The sequence below is a fragment of the Desmodus rotundus genome, chromosome 5 (assembly GCF_022682495.2).
Source record: "Desmodus rotundus isolate HL8 chromosome 5, HLdesRot8A.1, whole genome shotgun sequence".
In the NCBI taxonomy this organism is placed as follows: domain Eukaryota; kingdom Metazoa; phylum Chordata; class Mammalia; order Chiroptera; family Phyllostomidae; genus Desmodus; species Desmodus rotundus.
In genome coordinates, this window is record NC_071391.1 from 99,931,782 (window position 1) to 99,951,335 (window position 19,554).

Sequence of the window (19,554 nt, forward strand, 5' to 3'; positions counted from 1 at the left end):
ATATCATGTTCTTGTCTTATTCACTGGTGAGGACATCTAGGACCATGTCAAACTGGTGACAGTGGGCATCGTTGTCTCATTCTGTGTCTCAAGGAAAAGCTTTTAAAATTTGTCAAAATGTGGCTGATGTGGCTCAGTGGATTGAATGCCAGCCTGGGTATGGAAAGGTCACTGGTGCAATTCCTGGTTGGGGCACATGACTGGGTTGCGGGCTGGGTCCCCATTTGGGGGTGTGTGAGAGGCAACCAATTGATGTATCTCTCACATATAGATGTTTCTCTCCCTCTCTTTCTCTCCCCCTTCCCTCTCTCTCTAAAAATAAATACATAAATACATCTTTTTTAAAAATATCATTCTGCATGGTTTGGCTGCCTATGGAAATCTCGTTCTTTCACAGAGTTCCAAGGAAAGCATTCCAAGAGACCTACACGTGGGGGGTTGTGGCGTGCTAAGGTTAGAAGGCTGCCCCTGGGTGCCGAATGTCATGTCTCATCTCTGTTCATCCTGCTATTGAAAAAGTCCAGCCTCGTCTTCATCAAGGCCAAAACAAAGGCCAGTGTCCAAAGATTCTGTGCCATTAGTTCGGCATAAGTAGTCTCTGACCCTGTCCAACTAGCTTAGTGCTGTTTGTGGTTGTGATCTGTCACTGTGCTGCTGTACCCAAGCTTCTGCTTGGAGCCTGTGTTTGGAGTCCGTGCAGCTGCTAAGGCCACATGGTTGACAAGGAAAGAGAACCCACCAACGAAAAGGGCGAGTGCTTGTTATTGGGCAAGGGAGAGTCAGAGAGAGAGAGAAAACTCTTTGTCAGCTGGGATTACATTATTTTTGCCTTGGGAAGGATCAGACTCTTTTTCAAAATAACCAATCAACTTACCAAGCTTCCAAACTTCTGATGGAGCCACCCCCTGAACCATTTGTTTCCTGCATCTACTGGGTTTGTGAGTCTTATTCAATCCAACCCTTTCCCCAGGCTAGACGGACAGGCTTCTGTGGTTGCCCTCTTGGCTCCTGCTGCATATGTGCTTACCTCCTCCTCGTTTTATCCCTTCCCCCAGTGATCTGTGGAGCCCACCAGTGATTTCCTGGGGAGTGTGTGCAGCTGTAACTTCCTAGGGAAGCATGCAGGCTTGTGCTCCCTAGTTGATTATGCTTAATAATGTCTGATTCCCTTTATTCTCTTCCTTTACTAATATTTAGCTTCCTACTCTAGCAATTTGCTGTGACTTTTTTTTTTTGGTACATTTTCTTTATCAGATCAACCAAGTTTCCTTCTTTTCTTAGTTTGCTAAGAGTTTTCATACTGAATATATGTTGAATTTTACCAAAGGCTTTTTTTAAATTTATTTATTTATTTTTAGAGAGGAGAAGGGAAGTAAAAAGAGAGGAAGAGAAACATCAATCGGTTGCTTCTCGTATGCATCTCTCTCGGGGACCAAATCTGCAACCCAGGCATGTGCCCTGACTGGGAATCAAACCAGCGACCTTTTGCCTTGCAGAACGATGCCCAACGACTCAGCCAGGGCTTTACCAAATGCTTTTAAAATGATTGTTGGGATGATTGAGTGATTTATCTTTATACATATATTTTTAAATTTTAACCCATAACAATTTTTGCATGACTGCAATAAACCTTAGTCATAATGTATTAACATTTTTTACACATCACTGGGTCTGATTTGCCAGTATTTTTATTTAGAATGTTGGCATCTATTTTCATGAGAGAGATAGGTCTATGTAACTGTTTTTCCTGCCATTAAAAGAACAAAACTAAACAACACTGGAAGATATTTCCAGGTGTCCCTGCTATTTTTTGTGGCAGAAAAAAAATTGGTTTAATAATTAAGTCTTTTTCCCTCTTACAACTAATCTCTCAGTTTAGGTGAGCAAGTTTGAACACATCAAGTAATATTCTCACCCTTTTTTTTATGGTCCCCCCCCTTTCTCTCTCTCTCTCTCTCTCTCTCTCTCTCTCTCTCTCTCTCACACACACACACACACACACACACACACACACACCTGCTTGTGACAACCTGTAAAGAAAGGCCTCTCACATTAGGTCAGATGTTGGTGCAGTTTTACTCCCTCTTCAGGTTTTGATATCAAGGCCTAGAATGACTAGTAGTAAATTTGGGAACATTTGTTATGTGATTACCAGTTACCAACTCGGTTCACCAAAGAAAAAATAAAGCTTTTTCTGTGTGTGTGTGTGTGTGTGTGTGTGTGTGTGTGTGTATGTGTGATGGGTATAGTTCAGTAGAAAGCTAGCTGGACTTAATGTAGGTTGATGTCAGTCAGCAAAGCATTTAGAATTTCCTGCTGCAGCTCCATGACTAACACGGGACATGTGGGCTCTTCAATCGTGGTCCAGCTTTGAGGTTGATTTGCCTGTAGATTACTAGCTGGTTGCACACACAGGTCTAAGGAATGGTCCTGTGGCTCTGTAAGCAGAGATATGAGAAGGAAAGGACTCCTGCTGGGTGGTGGGGGTCAGATGGCCAGGAGCCGGGATGACTAGGGAAAGGGCCAAGGGGTCCTGAGAAGAGAGGACTGGGTGGGAAGGGAGAGAAGCAAAGTCAAAAGGAGGGAACTCACCGGGCACCTCCTGATCACTTTCCTCCCTCCCGCCCGTCCTAGCCTATTGTTAGTCTGGGGCCAGCAACACTTCGCCACTTCATTTTCTTCTGCTGCCAAATAGAGCCTGAGTTCTGTGTGTCCCTCTCTGCCTTTTGGGCCATCTCTGGCTGTGTCTTCCAGGAGAGTTTTCCACATCTCTGAGGTTGCAGACATCAGCATTAGGTCTGAACTCCTCCCTTAGGTAATTTAAGAAACTTAAAGAAAACAAAACCAAACCCTGTCTTTTGACCTAGTGATTCCCCTTCTAGAAATCGGTCTGAAGGACATGGAGATATAACCCAAACATATTTATCACAAGGATTTCCGTAACAGCAAAACGGGAAGAGCCCAATTTGAGAGCCTAGTGGGGATTGGGATTATGTGCACATATGAATAGTGAAATATGATGAGGCCATTCAGTTTTTAAAATGTTTTTAGGAAAGACAAAGAATATGAAGCATTTAAAAAGTGGTGCACAAGACTGTACACGATGATCCAGTGTGTGGCAAAAATATCGTTGTAGTATTTTATCTATCTATATTAATTTTCAAAGCCGAAGAAAGTACTACTCAGTTAACAGTAGTTATCTTTGGAAGGCCAGATTATAAGTGATCTTAGTTTCCTTCTTTCTACTTTTATTACCAGTATCAAAAAAATCATGTAAAAATTAGTTTGATGTAAAAAAATTATAAAGAAATTAGAACACTGTTGTTGATGATCTTAAGGAATTATTGTATGTGGTGTTACTATTGTGGTTTTGCTTTTTAAAAGAGTCTTTACTTACTAAAATGCTTGTAAAATTTATAGATGTTCACAGATAAAATCTGGGATTTGCTTCAAAATAAGCCAGTGAAGTGGGTAGGCGGAAAGAGGAAACCAGATTTGCCAAGGGAGTTAGTTGAAGTTAGGTGAAGGGCCTGGAAGATATGATTGTATATGCTTGATATTTTCCATAATAAAAGATTTAAAAAGTAGTGACTGCTGGCCAAGTGAAAAATCAAAGGCATGAAGACTGGTCCCCAGAGTGAGAGATAGCTTTAGGGTCTCCTGACATCCTGTCTGTAACAGCTTAACCTTTAGGGCTTTCTGGTTGAGTGGAGGCTGTTTGGAGAAGTTCCTTACCTGAATCCCAGCTTATTCACCTTCCTGGAGCGGTCCTGGCAGAACCTCTCCCAGCCTCAGTTTTCTCCTGTGAAGAGTGGGGTCAGTCAGAGGAGGGGCATCCAGGGCAGCACTGGGACCATGCTCCCCACAACATGCTGCCCTGTGTGCACCCTAACTGCTCTATGGCCGGGGGAAGGTGGCCCCTGAGGAGGACACCTGAGTGTCTGCTGTGGGAAGGGACAACTAAGGCCTGACCATCTTTGTAAGGCTATTCTAAAGGGAGCTCTCCAAAATTTTGTGGTTATTACAAAAAATTTTTTTAATTTGCACCTCCATTCATTCAAAAGTTATATATGTACTGTTTTCTAATACATATATTATGAAACAAACACATATTTTTTTAAAGATGTAAGGATGAGCCCTGGCTGGTGTGGCTCAGTTGGCTGGAGTGCCATCCCATAGGCCCAAAGGTTATGTATGGCTTTGATTCCCAGTTAGGTCACATGCCCAGGTGGTGGGTTCCATCCCCAATCGAGGCATATATAAGAAGGCAACCAGCCAATGTTTCTCTCACTTTCTCTCTCTCTCTCTCTCTCTCTCCCCCCATGCCTCTCTCCCTCCCTTCCTCTCTCTAAAAGCAATGAGAAAATGTCCTTGGGTAAAGATTAAAATAAAAAAGAGGTAGAGGTGAAATAACCATAATTTTTAAATGTCTTGCTAATAGTTATCATTCATATTATCTCTAGCACATACTTTATATCCTTTTTCAGGGCACAGAATACCCTTATGGTGGGATTTGTCAGTACTGACAGTGGCTGTAAGTCCATGTTTCAAATAGTTTTCTTAATAATTTTAAATTATTTTGGCTAACCCTTGTGCCCTGACTCCAGGGTTTCTGTTTCCTCTATGCTGATTGACAGGGCTGGCAGGGGTCGGACGGTTGGCCTTTGGCCGCTTACATCCTTGAGCTTGCTTAATTCTGGGATTTCCTTGCAGGGATCTTGGTCAGGGCCCACTGCAGCCTGTTTATAAACAAAAGCTAAAATTGCTTATTTGTGTTGGATGAGTCCCCCATCGGAGACACTGTTCTAAAAGGTTCTGGGCAGCCAGGGCTCTCTTTGGTGTGCATGGGAGGTGCTGGCTCAGGATGGTGGGGCAAGTCTCCCGGGAAGTGTCTAGAAATCCTTTTCCCTGCAGACCTCTGTCTGTTTTGGCAAGTGGGCTACCATGTTTGCTTTTCCATTTCTCCTTTTCCTGTGGCTGCCCTCCTATCACCTTCTCTCTTGTTTTCTACTTTACTCTCTTCATCTCGCCTTCCATTTTTATTTCTTTCCTTTAAAAACATAACCAATTATAATGCAATTTTTTCAAGTTCTTTCATTGGTGGTATTTATTGAATAGCTGCCTTATTGAGCACCTGCTGTATATTTAGCCTTTGTGCTATGTGGTTGAGGAATACATCTAGAACCACTGAATATAGTTTGTGCCAGTGAGAGTGCAAACTGGGACCCCTAATAAACAGAAGACAATTTGGAAGTTTCTAAAAACTTCATCAATGCACAAACCTTTTGACGTAAAAACATGTTGAAATACATCGACATCTCACATGGGTTAAATGATGGACTTACAGGAACAGCAGGAAAAAACTGGAAGCAATCGTGTATATCAGTAAAAGGGAGGGAGGGTTAAGTCCATCCTGGCGTCCACTACTGTCATACTCCACAGGGGAGGTGAACAAAGCTTAAAAAGGAAAAAGAAAGTAGTATATTTATTGTAGAAGCTTTCAGAAAAGTAGAAAAGATTAAGAAATGGAAGTCACCAGCTCTGGCTGGTGTGGCTTGAGTGGATTGAGTGTGGGCCTGTGAACCAAAAGGTTACTGGTTCGATTCCCAGTCAGGGAACATGCCTGGGTTGCAGACCAGGTCCCCAGTAGGGGGTGTGTGAGAGGCAACCACACATTGAAGTTTCTGTCCCTCTCTTTCTCCCTCCCTTCCTCTTTTTCTAAAAATAAATAAATAAAGTCTAAAAAAAAAGAAAGAAGTAAAAGTCACCATTTGACAAAGGAGACAATTGCATACAATGGAGTAAAGACAGCCTCTTCAATAAATGGTGTTGGGAGAACTGGACTGGTACATGTGAAAAAATGAAACTAAACCACCAAGTCACACCATACACCAGAATAAACTCAAAATGGATAAAAGACTTAAATATAAGTCACGATACCATAAAAATCCTAGAGGAAAACATAGACAATAAAATTTCAGATTATTTCACATAGCAATATTTTTGCCAATATATTTCCTAGGGCATTGGAAACAAAGGAAAAAATAAACAAATGGGACTACATGAAATTAAAAAGCTTCTACACAGCTAAAGAAACCACATCAAAGTGAAAAGGGAACCCACTGTATGGGAAAACGTACTTGCCAATGATACATCAGACAAGGGTTTAATTTCCAAAATATATAAAGAACTCACACGACTCAACACCAGGAAGACAAACAATCCAATTAAAAAATGGGCAAAGAACTTGAGTAGATACTTGTCCAAAGAGTACATACAAAGTCATATGTCATCAGGTCATTGCTCAGCATCACTAGCCACCAGAGAGATGCAAATTAAAACCACAGTGATTTATTACCTCACACTGGTGAGAATGGCCATCATTAATAAATTAACAAACAACAAGTGCTGGCAAGGATGTGGAGAAAAGGGCACCCTAATGCACTGTTGGTGGGAATGCAGACTGGTACAGCCACTGTGGAAAACAGTATGGAATTTCCTCAAACAATTAAAAATGGGGCATTTTTGTACACCAACAATGCAACATCAGAAACAGAAATCAGGAAAAAAATCCCATTCGATATAGCAACAAGAAAAATAAGGTACCTAGGAATAAACCTAACCAAGGAGGTAAAAGACCTATACTCAGAAAACTACACAACACTGAAGAAAGAAATTAAGGAAGACACAAACAAATGGAAGCATGTATCATGCTCATGGATTGGAAGAATTAACATCATCAAAATGGCCATACTACCCAAAGCGATTTATAGATTCAATCCAATCCCCGTTAAAGTACCCATGACATATTTCACAGATATAGAACAAACATTTCAGAAATTTATATGGAACCATAAGCGACCCCAAATAGCTGGAGCAATTTTGAGAAAGAAGAACAAAGCAGGAGAGATCACAATACCTGATATCAAACTGTATAACAAGGCTACTGTAATCAAAACAGCCTGGTACTGGCATAAAAACAGACACATAGACCAATGGAACAGAAAAGAGAGCCCAGAAATAAACCCAAGTCTCTATGGTCAATTAATATTCAACAAAGGGGACAGAAGCATAAAATGGAGTAAAAATAGCCTCTTCAACAAATGATGTTGGGAGATCTGGACAGCTACATGCAAAAAAATGGAACTCAAATCACCACCTTACACCATACACAAAAATAAATTCAAGGTGGGTAAAAGACTTAAATATAAGTCGTAACACCATAAAAGTCCTAGAGGAAAACATTGGCAGGAAAATCTCAGGCATTCCATGCAGCAACATCTTCACAGACATGTCCCCTAAAGCAAGGGACATAAAGGAAAGAATAAAGAAATGGGACCTCATCAAAATAAAAAGCTTCTGCATGGCTAAAGAAAACAGCATTAAAATGAAAAGAGAATCAACTATATGAGAAAACATATTTGCTAATGATACCTCAGACAAGGGCCTGATCTCCAAAATATATAAAGAACTCAACATGACTCCACTCCAGGAAGACAAACAACCCAATTAAAAAATGGGCGAAAGACTTAAACAGACACTTCTCCAAGGAAGACATACAGAGGGCCCAGAGACCTGTGAAAAGATGCTCAGCATCGCTAGCCATCAGAGAGATGCAAATTAAAACCACAATGAGGTACCATCTCATACCAGTCAGAGTGGCCAACATAAACAAATCAACAAACAAATGTTGGAGAGGATGCAGAGGAGAGGGAACCCTAGTGCACTGTTGGTGGGAATGCAGACTGGTGTGGCCAGTGTAGAAAACAGTATGGAATTTCCTCAAAACTGAAAGTGGAACTGTCTTTTGACCCGGAAATTCCGCTGCTGGGATTATACCCTAAGAGCCCTGAATCACCAATCCAAAAGAACCTGTGTATCCCAATGTTCATAGCAGCAGAATTTACAATAGCCAAGTACTGGGAGCAACCTAAGTGTCCATCAGCAAATGAGTGGATCAAAAAACTATGGCACATTTACACAGTGGAATTTTATGCAGCCAAGAGAAAGAAGGAGCTTATACCCTTTGCGACAGCATGGGAACTGGAGATCATTATGCTAAGTGAAATAAGCCAGGCGGTAAGGGACAAATACCGTATGATCTCATGTTTAACTGGAACATAATCAACAGAAGAAAAAAAGCAAACAAAATATAACCAGAGACATTGAGGTTAAGAACAATCTAACAATAGCCAGAGGGGAGTGGGGAGGGGACAGTGGGGAGAAGGGTTTTCAGGAGCTACTATAAAGGACACATAGATCGAAGGGAGGGTGGAAGCAGGGGAGGGAGGTGGGTTTGGGGTGGGGTAGAGGGGTGGGGAGAAAATGGAGACAACTGTAATTGAACAACAAAAATAATTTTTAAAAAATAATAAAAATATAAGAATGGATTTGCCTTTTGACCCAGTGATTCCACTTCTGGAAATATATCCTAAGAGTCCTGAAACACCAATTCAGAAGAACGTATGCACCCCAATGTTCATAGCAATGTTATTTACAATAGCCAAGATCTGGAAACAGCCCAAGTGCCCATCAGTAGATGAGTAGGTAAAAAAGCTGTGGTACATTTACACTATGGAATACTACCCAGCAGTAAAACAGAAGGAACTCACCTTTTGCAACAGCATGGATGGACCTGGAGACTTTTATGCTAGGCGAAATAAGCCAGTCAGTGAAAGACAAATACCGTATGATCTCACATATAAGTAGAATCTAATGAACAAAATAAACTAAGGAACAAAACAGTCAGAGGCATAGAACCATGGAACAGACTGAGAGTTGTAAGTGGTGGGGAGGGAGGACTGGCTGAAAGAAGGTGAAGGGATTAGTGTAAGGACATATATGCAGGACCCATGGACATGGACAACAGTGTGGGGGTTGCCTAAGGGAGTGGGGGTGGTAAGGGGGAAAAATTGGGACAACTGTAATAGTATAAACAATAAAATATTTTTAAAAAATGAAAGTCACTCTTATTCCACCATCCAAAATGCAAATATTTTTGGTACATTTTCTTTAAGTAAGTCACCAATGAACTATATTGCTTTTCTTCCCCTCTCAAAACGAGATATCTCATTCTTATCTCTTCTGATTATAAAAGGAAAAAAAAATACATACTGATTTTAAAATGCAGTAAGCCAATGCATAAGGAACTACTATTGAGTGCTCTTACTGTCCTGCAACTTTTCTGCTCTAAAAGAGCAGATGAGTTCACACAAATGGTGAGCACCATCTCTTTAAATTTCTGTGCCTCAGCCTCTTTTTCCAGTGGCTGCAATACTGTGCCATAAAGTACCTTGGACAGACCCTCCTAGGCACACCCTGCACCTTGGTCAGGGTATTTCATTTGTATTAAGGTTTTTCTTAGAAGTGGAAGATTGGCTGAGTCCGGATCTTGTACATTTTACATTTTTAAAACGATTTTAATTTATTTTTAGAGAGAGGGGAAGGGAGGGAGAAAGAGAGGAAGAGAAACAATGTGTGGTTGCCTCTCATGTGGCCCCCACTGGGGGCCTGGCCCACAACCCAGGCATGTGCCCTGACTGGGAATTGAACTGGCGACCTCTTGGTCCACCGCCTGCGTTCCATCCGCTGAGCTACACAAGCCGGGGACATTTTACATTTTGACACATACTACCAAATCCTGAAGAAAAAATGTTCTTGTTTTCATCAGTACTGTACTGTTTTAGTCACCATGGTCTGATAATATATATTAATTTATGTTAAAATGAAGGATCTCCTTGGTGTTCTTTTAAATTGCTTATTGATTAAACATCTTCATCCTGCCCCTCTCAGCCCAGCCTTCTCTGTGGGGATCACCCTCCCACCTTGGGGCTGAGGGGTGTGGGTTGGGAGGGCTGTGCAGGGCTTCTTCTGCGGCTCTGTGTCCTCCTGGGTTCTCTCCTGCCCTGCCTGCATCTGGCTGGGCTGAATCCTCTCCTCCTACTTGTTGATGTCAGCACTATTAATAGTCACTTAATCCTGCTGTTGTCTGTGGCCCGGGGGGAGGGAGGAGAAAGGAGGGGATTCTCAGGGAAGGAGGGCACCTCCGGACGGACTGAGAGCTAAGGGCTAGTTCTGGGGACCTGGGATGTTGGGAAGCAGGACTTGTTGGGGATGCCAGCAAGGAGTATGCTGATCACAGCATCTTGGGTGGTGGAACCCATGTCTGATCTGGAGCCTTTGGGTCTAATCTATGAGAAATACAGCCAGAACAGGTGAGTAGGGCCCTCTGAGTGCCCTTGTGGACTTTGAAACCCATCACCTAGTGATTTGTCCTTCTTATGGTCTTTTAGAGAGAAAGCTTTTTATGAGGGAGGAGGGCACAGCAGAGGCTGGGGACCAGGCTTCCTGTGGCTTCTGGAGATCGCCACCTGTATGTATCCAGCAAAGAGTCGGGAGCATCTGCTGTGCGCAAGGCTTGGTGGGGAGGGTGAAGATGGGGAGTAGAGATAGGAGCGAAGTGACAGTGCAGGCCTGGCCAAGCTGTAGCCTGCTCCATGGGGACATGGACGCCAGTTGGCCAATGGCACAAGCCAGCCACACAGCCGTGCAAGTTCTGGGAAAGGAAGAACTGGGGCGCAAGCTGGGGCATGTAGGGTGGAGTCAGGGGAGAGGTTGTCTTTGGTTGCAGGTCTGGGTTCTCTCACTCCTTGCCCCTGTTCCAGGTGAGAGAGGGCAGTGGAAGAGGCTCGGATTTGCTGTCTGGGTTCCTTGGCCCCTCTGGGGTTTCTCTGACCTGGAGGAGACTGGCTGGACACATGGTGGCAAAGGGTGTTGGGGCAAGCTGGCAGCCAGGTGTGGCCCAGAGGTGACCAAGAGACAGCAACTTCAAGGCGCTCCTCTCCACGGCCAGGTTCTGAACAGTGCTTGAAGGCTCTGGAAGCCCCAGTCCCCAGAGGAAGCAGTATGAGTCTTTTAAAATTTACTTTAATGTATGTGCATCTTTCTGATGATAAAATTTATGCTACTGACTATGGAGATTTTGGAATTTCTACTCAGAAAAGTACAGAAAAGAAAACAAAAACCATTTTGAATTCCTCATACTGTTAGGTTAAATCTCATGAGATTATTTTTGTTGGTCAAAAACAGTTGAATATTAGCAATTTTCTATGGATAGGCCAAATATCAACATTTACCTATATTTCCCAGTCCTTTTTCTTTGAATAAAGATTGCTTTGAAACAATGTGGGATTCTCAGTTTTTAGAGTAGATGTATTATTTAAATTTTCATGTTTCATTTCTCTATTCAACCACCTCCAAAATCCAGTTACCCAGTTGAATGGACACCAATAATAAGAGGAGGTAACTCAGCCCTGGCTGATGTGGCCCAGTGGATTGAGTGCTGGCCTGCAAACTGAAATGTTGCTGGTTCAATTCCTGGTCAGGGCATGTGCCTGGGTTTCAGGCCAGGTCCCCATTTGGGGGCGTGTGACAGTCAACCAATGAGTGTATCTCTTGCACATTGATGTTTCTCTTTCTTTCTCCCTCCCTTCCCCTCTCTCTAAAAATAAATAAGTAAAACCTTTAAAAAAAAAAGGATGAGGTAACATAAAAAATAAAATTCTATATTAGATTTATATTCCATAAATTAAGAATCATAAACATGTGAGTCCTAAGTTGATCATCTTTTTTTTAAATGCTAAATCAGTTAACAGTTTTTTCTGAATTACAGAAACTTTTTAATTGCCAAAATTCAAAATAATCCTTCTCTAGTCTCCGTCCCTTTCCCCTTCCCCATGTGGACTAAGTCATTTCCCCACAAACATTCACTGAGTGCTTCCTGTATGTCACTTACTGTTCCGAGTTTTGGGAACACAGACCGAATCTCCTGCTGTAATGGACTCGCAATCTTATGGGAGAAGGGGGACTATAAAGGATAAAGTGAATAAACATGTTATATCATTTATTGTAGGTGATCAACCAAGGACTGGCTTGGGTGTTAGAGGATGGGTTGTTGTAAGTGAAGCTGTCACTAAGAGGGTGACATTTGAACAGACCTAAGTGGGGGGGGGTGAGCTATGCAGGTGTGTGGAGGAGAAATGGCCAGGTAAAGGGAGCAGCCTTAGGTGTTGACAGCAAGAAGGCTAAGGCTGACCTCAGCATGGGAGAGAGGAGTAAGAGGCAGGAGGTGCGTGAGGGGCTTTGGGACCTGGCCACTGAGGACTGTGGCTTGTGCGTGGAATGAGGCATGAGGCAACCTGACTTCCCTGTGAGGGGGTCCTTGCTGCTGTGTTGAAAGTGGACCCAGGATGAAGCAGAGAAATGGTAAGAAGCTGTTTCTACCCTCTGGGTGAGAAGGAGACACATGTGGCCCAGAATGCTAGCAGTGGAGGCTGCCAGAAGAGGTTGGATTCTGGGTGCTTCTTGCAGGCAGAGCTGACAGATCTGCTGGAAGAGTTGGATGTGGAAGGGTAGAGTAATAGAGGAGGCAAAGTTTTCTTCCTCATGCTAATCAGCTGGATAGAGAAAGATGGGGAAGGCAGGGGGAAGGGCAGGATCTTGGTTTTGGTAGTAAGTTCAAGGTGTTAGACATCTACATGGATCTTGCTGTCAGCGAGCAGTTGGGTATATGAGTTGGAGGGCACAGAAGAGAGCTAGGCTGCAAATATTTATTTGAGATGCCTTGCCACATAGTTTGTATTTAAAGTCATGAGGCAAGGGACCAGATGCAAGGACTGAGCCCTGGGGTCCTCTTGCATTAAGAGGGTGGAGCAGGCCCTGAGGTCAGAAGAACACCAGGAGATTCCTGGAGGAGGGAAGGAGTGGCCCTGATCAGAGGCAGCAGCCTGAGCATGAGACCCCCACTATTGGATGTCACTGCTGACATTGGAAAGAGAAACATTCTGCTAAGACCAAAAAACCCCCCCACATTCCCCCCCTCCCCAAACAAACCAACCCCTGCCTGCCTTTTTGGGGCAGAAAAATTAGAAAAGTCAAACACAGCCTAGGGTGTGATGGTTGGATCAGCAGAAAGTGACTGAGTGGTCCTTTGTGTGGGGCCCCCAAATGGCCAGCCATAGTCAGTGCCAGTGCACCAGGCTCTTTCAGATACAGGGTAGGGGTGACTAGGCCGTTTCCCAGGTCTGCACATCTACACAGTACCCGGCTTGATGGTGTTGCCACTGGAGGGCGCCACATGTACCACTGGGTTCCACAGACAAAGTAGCCTCAGAAAGCAGAGAGGCTGAGAGTGGCCTTAATCAGGCTCAAGGAATCAGCTCAATTCACCCACAGGAGGAATATTTCTGCTTTTTAGAGGAGCTGCCAGCCTTTCCTGGTGAGGCCTAGTGTAACCCTTGACCGTGGGTTATTGGAAGTTTCAGTGGGTGGACATTTCCTCAGATTGTTGAAGCTGAGTCTGCAGGGGCTCTGACTTCTGGGGTATGAGCAGGGTGCTGCTAACTGGGCAGCATTCAGAGATGCACCCCATTCCTGGGGCTCCATGTGCGGCAGTACAGGCACAGGGCCCTTGCTCACGCTAGACTCTCTCACCGGTTTCCTTTGTTTCCCTTAATTTTTAAAAATTATTTATTTTTTTATTTTTAGAGTTGGGGGAGAGAGGGAGAACGGGAGGGAGAGTAACGTCAATGTGTGGTTGCTTCTCACACGCCCCCTACTGGGAACCTGGCCTGCAACCCAGGTATGTACCCTGATTGGGAATTGAACTGGCGACCCTTTGGTTCACAGGCTGGCACTCAATCCACTGAGCCACACCAGCCAGGGCTTCCCCTTAATTTTTTCTCAATTAAAAAAGTATAGAAGTTGCCCTGGCTGGGTTGCTCAGTTGGTTGGAGCATTGTCCAGTGCACCAAAAGGTTGCAGGTTCGATTCCTGATCAGAGCACAAGCATAGGTTGCGATTTTGATCCTCAGTCAGGGTGCATATGGGAGGCAACAGGACTGATGTTTCTCTCTCTCTCTCCCCCTTCCTTTCTCTTTAAAATCAGTAAAGATATCCTCAGGTAAGGATTAATAATAATAATATAGAAGTAAAACATGCCCATCAATTAGAATAATATGGAGGAATATAGAGTAAGTGATAATTGCACCCCCTCAACTTCAAAAGCCCCCAGAGGTGACCATTGTTACTTCCAGACATTGCAAGGTTCCCCACCCCCAAACCCCCATTTCTATGTGGGCAGATGGCACCACACATTCTGTCCCATCACTTGCTCTTCCACTAGTGGCCTGTCTTGGGTTTTGTTCGACATTTCGTCCCTCTGGCCCTGCTGTCTCCCCCCAGGCAGCAGTAGTCCCTGCTGAGCCCTCCTGCTCCAATGGTATTGATTTCAGTTGTCTCTGGTTTGAGGCTCTGTGAAAAAATGTTTTGATGACCCCCTTGGCTTTTGTGTCTTTCTGCATTAGTGAAGATTACAAATGCAGGATAAGTTCCTGCAAGTGGAGTTTCTCAGGCCAAGGTTAGAAACCCTTCGTTTTGAGACATGCTGCCAGATCAACCTCCTGAAATGTGCCTGTTTTCCTGCCCACCAACCAGAGTGCCTGTGAAGGCCTGTCTCACCTGCACTGGGCTCACCAGGCTTCTAGAAGTTATCAGTCTGGAAGGTGGTAAAAGCTACCTGCTCTAATTCTGGTTCCTGCCTGATGACACAGGCTAAACTGACTGCCCCAGGCCCCTCAGAGCGATTTTTTCCTCCCTAGAGGGCTCTCCCGGATGGGCTGCCTCTAGCAGGCACAGAGGCCAGGCCCTGGCCCGGACTGGCTGCTGCTTGAGGGCCCTGGCAGGTCGTTGCTCTTATTGGCTTATCTGTAGGAGACACAAGGAAATTTTTATTTTAAATATTTATTTATTTATTTTTAGAGGGGAAGGGAGGGATAAAGAGGAGAGAAATATCAATGTGTTGTTGCCTCTTACACGCTCCCAACTGGGGACCTGGCCTGCAACCCAGGCTTATGTCCCAACTGGGAATTGAACCGGCAACCCTTTGGTTCGCAGGCCAGCACTCAGTCCACTGAGCAACACCACCCAGGGGCAGAAGGAAATTTTAAAATTGAATCTAGCCATGGTTTTGTCTAGCAAGGTGCTGAAAGTGTTTCGACCACAACTCAAAGATAGAAATAAGTGTATCATAGTGACCTGCCCTGTGTGTGTGAGAATGTTTCACAGGACAGTGTTTCTCCCCATCACTTGGGTGTACTCAGATATTTTTTACTATATTTTTTCAAAGAAATATAAGAAATGGCATCTCCATTTTCCCTAAGAGGCCTCTAGGAGTTCTGAAGAGCATATGCTAGGGTTTGGGAAGTTCCTATGGCCTTAAGAAATCTAGAGAACATTGTCTACAGGGACAGCCTTAGAGTGAGGCCCTAAGATTCGATTGTGATGGGGAAGCTGTAAGGAGACTCTGACCTGACCTTCACAGCTCTTCCAGGCCTTTCTCCCTGAGGCTGTTCCACATCTGTGTCCCACTGTTCATTCAACTTGGAGTGCGGGCCAAGCCCTCTGGACTGTCTCCCTATTGTCACACACTGGGTTCAGGGGCACAAGAGCAGGGTGGGGACCCAAGAGGGCCTGGGAAACCCAACCACCTCACAAAGCTTCTGTGGAAAGTTTTCCTCCAACCCCCTTCCTAACTTTCTCTTGCTTCAGGTTGAACCGGTGGCCTTTCTTTAATTATAGTGCCTGCCTGGCCTAATTATGTCGGGCTAATTTGTTAATGGCTTTTGGAATGCAGAGCCTTTGCACTGGGCAGTGAGTGGCATGGCCCCAGGGTACTTGCAGGGCAGTTTTGCTAAGGAGCCCAGTGAAGCATTGTCAATGGCCCTTGAAACCCCATGGAAGGTGGGTGCCCTCTGAGGAGCCCCTTGTCCAGCTGGCACTCATCTAGGGCTTCTCAGCCCACCGGTTGTCAGTATGGGTCTTTCCCTCTCCAGGAGGACCATTTTCATTCTATTTAAACCAATAGTCCTTAATGCACTAACATTAAAAAATACTTTTGGTTTTATTTTTCATTAAAGCGGTATCTTTTTGCAATAGAAACTTCAGGAAATACAGAAAAGAGAAAAAATCCACCCCTGACCCCACCCTAATGACTCATGACCCCAAGTGTGTTAACATTTTGGTGGAGGAGTCTCATGACTGGTTTCCTCTGCTCTTGTCTGACTCATTGCATTGTCTGCCAGGGAAGTCCCACCTGGCCATCGTGCAGAAGGTGAACAACGAAGGTGAAGGGGACCCCTTCTATGAGGTCCTGGGCCTGGTCACCCTGGAGGACGTCATTGAGGAGATCATCAAGTCCGAGATCCTGGATGAGTCGGATATGTACAGTGAGTTCCACCCTCCCCACAGGCCCAGAGTGCTTTCCCGCTTTGGCCTGACATCTGCTGTCCTGGGTGGTAAGCCCACAGTGCAGGATGTAGGCTGTGGTGGTTTGGAAGCATGTTGCTTAGACCAGGGAGCAGAGGCTGCCTTGGTTCCTCCTGGCCTTTGTGTCTCAGCATCAGCCTGGGGACCTGCCCTGGCCCAGGCACTGCAGCTTCTGTGTGGAGGGAGGAACTGCTGAGCTGAGAGCTGGCAAGCCGGTTCCAGTCTATTTCTGAGTCCACTGTGGGGACAGCATGCTCAGCTCCAGATTCATTCTCTTGCAGCTGACAACCGAAGCCGGAAACGGGTGTCTGAAAAGAACAAACGGGACTTCTCAGCCTTCAAGGATGCTGACAACGAACTCAAGGTGAAAATTTCACCTCAGCTACTCCTGGCTGCTCACCGCTTTCTGTCCACGGGTAAGAGTGAAAGGATGGCCTTCATTGTTGGTGGGACAGTCATAGGGGGGGAAAGACTGGGTCCCTGGCTACTCTCCCCGTGGGACGAGGCTATACAGATGCAAGATTTGGGGGAACCCAGATGGGGTGAGGCGGCTCCCACATCCTTGGGTGTGCCCTGTGATTTGCTTTCCCTCTTGCAAACTTCTAGGAAGCGTCAAGTTACTTTTGAAATAAGTAAGCCCCAGGAGGACCTGAGAGGCTCACTGAGTCTCGTTGAGTAGGGGGGAGAAGTAGGCCCTTGCACATGCTGTGGGCCCACCCAGGGGCAGTGCACAGTCCTTGCTGCATCATCCCCTTGAGGAGCCTGTACTGGCTCTGTTCTTGTCTCTCCTGCCTCCCCTCTACCTGCATATGCTGGCTTGACTGCAGGGTTTGACCTCTAGATCAATGTCACGTCTCTCACCCGGGATTCGCATCTTCTTTGGGGACCTGGGCGATGGATGAGAAAGAGCCTGCTCATGCCCTCCCTTGACAGCAATCTGACTTCAGTAAATCCTTCTCCTTTGTTTTTTTCTGCCAGGATACGGATGATGTTGATCATGATAATTACATTTATCAAACACCTTCCATATGCCAATAGTGTGTCTAAGTGCTTTACATTTATTATCCTGTTGAACCTCACAACAACTCTGAAGTTTTTAATCCCCATTTTATAGATGAGGAAACTGAGATACAGGTTAAGTAACTTGCCAAGGTCATACATACCGTGGTAGTACAGGGGCCCCTGTTCAAGCCCAGCAGGCAGACAGACTCCAGTCCGACCTGCCTGGAGCCCAGGGCCCTCCCTTCCCTCAGAACTAAATGGAAGGGCCTGGCAGTGAGCGAACTGTCCCTGCACTGCAGTGACTGTGTCCCCGCGGGCCCAGCCTGGCCCCATATGAAATCCCCTTCTTTCCCCCTGCAGAGGTCCCCCAGTTCAGCCCTTCTCTGATATCAGAGAAGATCCTGCTTCGGCTGCTCAAGTACCCAGACGTCATTCAGGAACTCAAGTTTGATGAGCACAACAAATACTATGTCCGCCACTATCTGTACACCCGGAACAAGCCGGCTGACTACTTCATCCTCATCCTGCAGGTGAGTGCCTGCCTGCATCTGCTCTCTCCACTGCTGAGATGGTGGGGACGCAGGGCTTTCCTGCCCTGAGACCATGTGTGTGCCCTGCTCTGAGCCTGTGTTCCCTCCTGCCTGTTCTCTTCAGAGTGACCACCCTTGAGCCCTCAGGTCAGGGCCCCTGAGCTCTTCCCTTGGGCTCACAGTGCCATTACCCCTCATGTCTCCCTTTGCCTCATTTTTTTTTTCTCACTTTGTAACCTTAACCCTGTGTTCTTTCAGGGGAAGGTGGAGGTGGAGGCTGGGAAGGAGAACATGAAGTTTGAGACGGGTGCCTTCTCCTACTATGGGACCATGGCCCTGTCCTCGGGCCCCCCTGGTGAGTTGCTGGGTTGTCCCGGTGCTGCCCTCCAGTGGCCCTGGAGTGGAGCGGCTGTTAGTGGCCCCCAGTACCTTGGAATCTAGATGGTTCATAACCTAGGTGGTTTGAGGAGAGGGAAACCAGTGAGTGCTAGAACCACTGGGGCCTAGAAGAGGTGGCCTGGAAGATCAGTCACTTGCTCCTTTGGACAGAATTCAGAGGATGGGATGGGCGGGGGCGGGATTCTGAGCAAAGGCCTGGAAGGAGCTGAGAGCGTGTCCTGAGATAGTGGGGAAAATGGCCTGCCAGAGGGCAGGAAAACGGGGGAGTAAGGATGAGTTGGGGAGCCCCAGAAAGTTGATGGTGTTTGGTTGTGATAGTAAGCAGGAAGCTGTTAATGGCCTTTGAGCAGGGGAAGTATGATAGTAGAATGGGCCAGCTGGTAAGCAGGCCATGGTGGCCCTCACTGGCCATCATGGCAGGTGGAGAGTTGAGAGAGGAGGCAAGTGGATGGAAGCTACAGGGCTTTGTCTATGAAAACTGGGAGAGGGGAACCAAGGGATGGGGGTGAAGGGGTCCAAGGTGCCTGCAGTTGGGAGCCAGGCCAGAGCAGGTTGCAGACAGGTTTGATTTCTTAGGGCTTAGCTGCTGCCTCTTGGTTAAGTGTCAGCTGTGATAGAATAAAGGGGCTTGAGGGCAAAAAGAGTACTTGCCACAACCTCCAGGAGAGATTCTGGCAAGACCAAGGAAGGGCCTCTTGCCACCCCGGTGCCCTCTGCTTCTTCATTCCTGGGTGGTTCGGATACCCCTTGCTAAAGGGGCCAGCGCAGCTCCTCACTCGTCTTGGGACCCCTCCAAGCCTCAAAAGATGGGCACCTGTGGCTGCGGGCTGGGGAGTGGAAGCCCACTTTGGTGCTGGGGGACAGGCTACACGGTGAAGGGGGTGCTGCAGCTCCTGGGAGCCTTGGCAGTGCCAGTTGTTGTCCTTTGACAAAGAGGACCCTGTGTGGGAACCTGGGGCATCTATGATTATTGACACAGTTCAGCTCATCCATGGGCATGACAGAGCTTTGCCCCTCCACCAGCATGAGTGGACTATGAGGGAGGGAAGAGGGGAAGAGGAGAGACAAGACTCCAGAGCCTTGGGGAGGACTTCTCTGCCCCTCCTAAGAGCACCTCTTGCCATCCAGCTTGGGGAAATCTTGTTCAGAAGGGCACACAATTATGGGACATTTCCTCCAGGTACTCTCTCTGCAGCAGTGCCTCAGAGACCCGGGTCATGCCCCTGGGCTCTCTTCCTTGACCTGGAGACCCTCAGTTTCCATTTGGAGTGGCCAGACGGGAAAGGAGATGACTTCTCAG

General features: G+C 46.0%; 1 protein-coding gene across 2 annotated transcripts in view; it reads left to right on the forward strand.

The window, feature by feature from the left end:
• CNNM4 (cyclin and CBS domain divalent metal cation transport mediator 4) overlaps positions 1–19,554 on the forward strand; it is a 39,084-nt gene that overhangs the window by 13,159 nt on the left and 6,371 nt on the right. For both annotated transcript variants that reach the window (XM_045204691.2, XM_053925880.1), the window contains exons 2-5: positions 16,140–16,283; positions 16,605–16,739; positions 17,686–17,855; positions 18,114–18,210. In XM_045204691.2, coding sequence (XP_045060626.2) covers positions 16,140–16,283; positions 16,605–16,739; positions 17,686–17,855; positions 18,114–18,210 — 546 coding nt within the window. The remainder of the gene's footprint in view (positions 1–16,139; positions 16,284–16,604; positions 16,740–17,685; positions 17,856–18,113; positions 18,211–19,554) is intronic.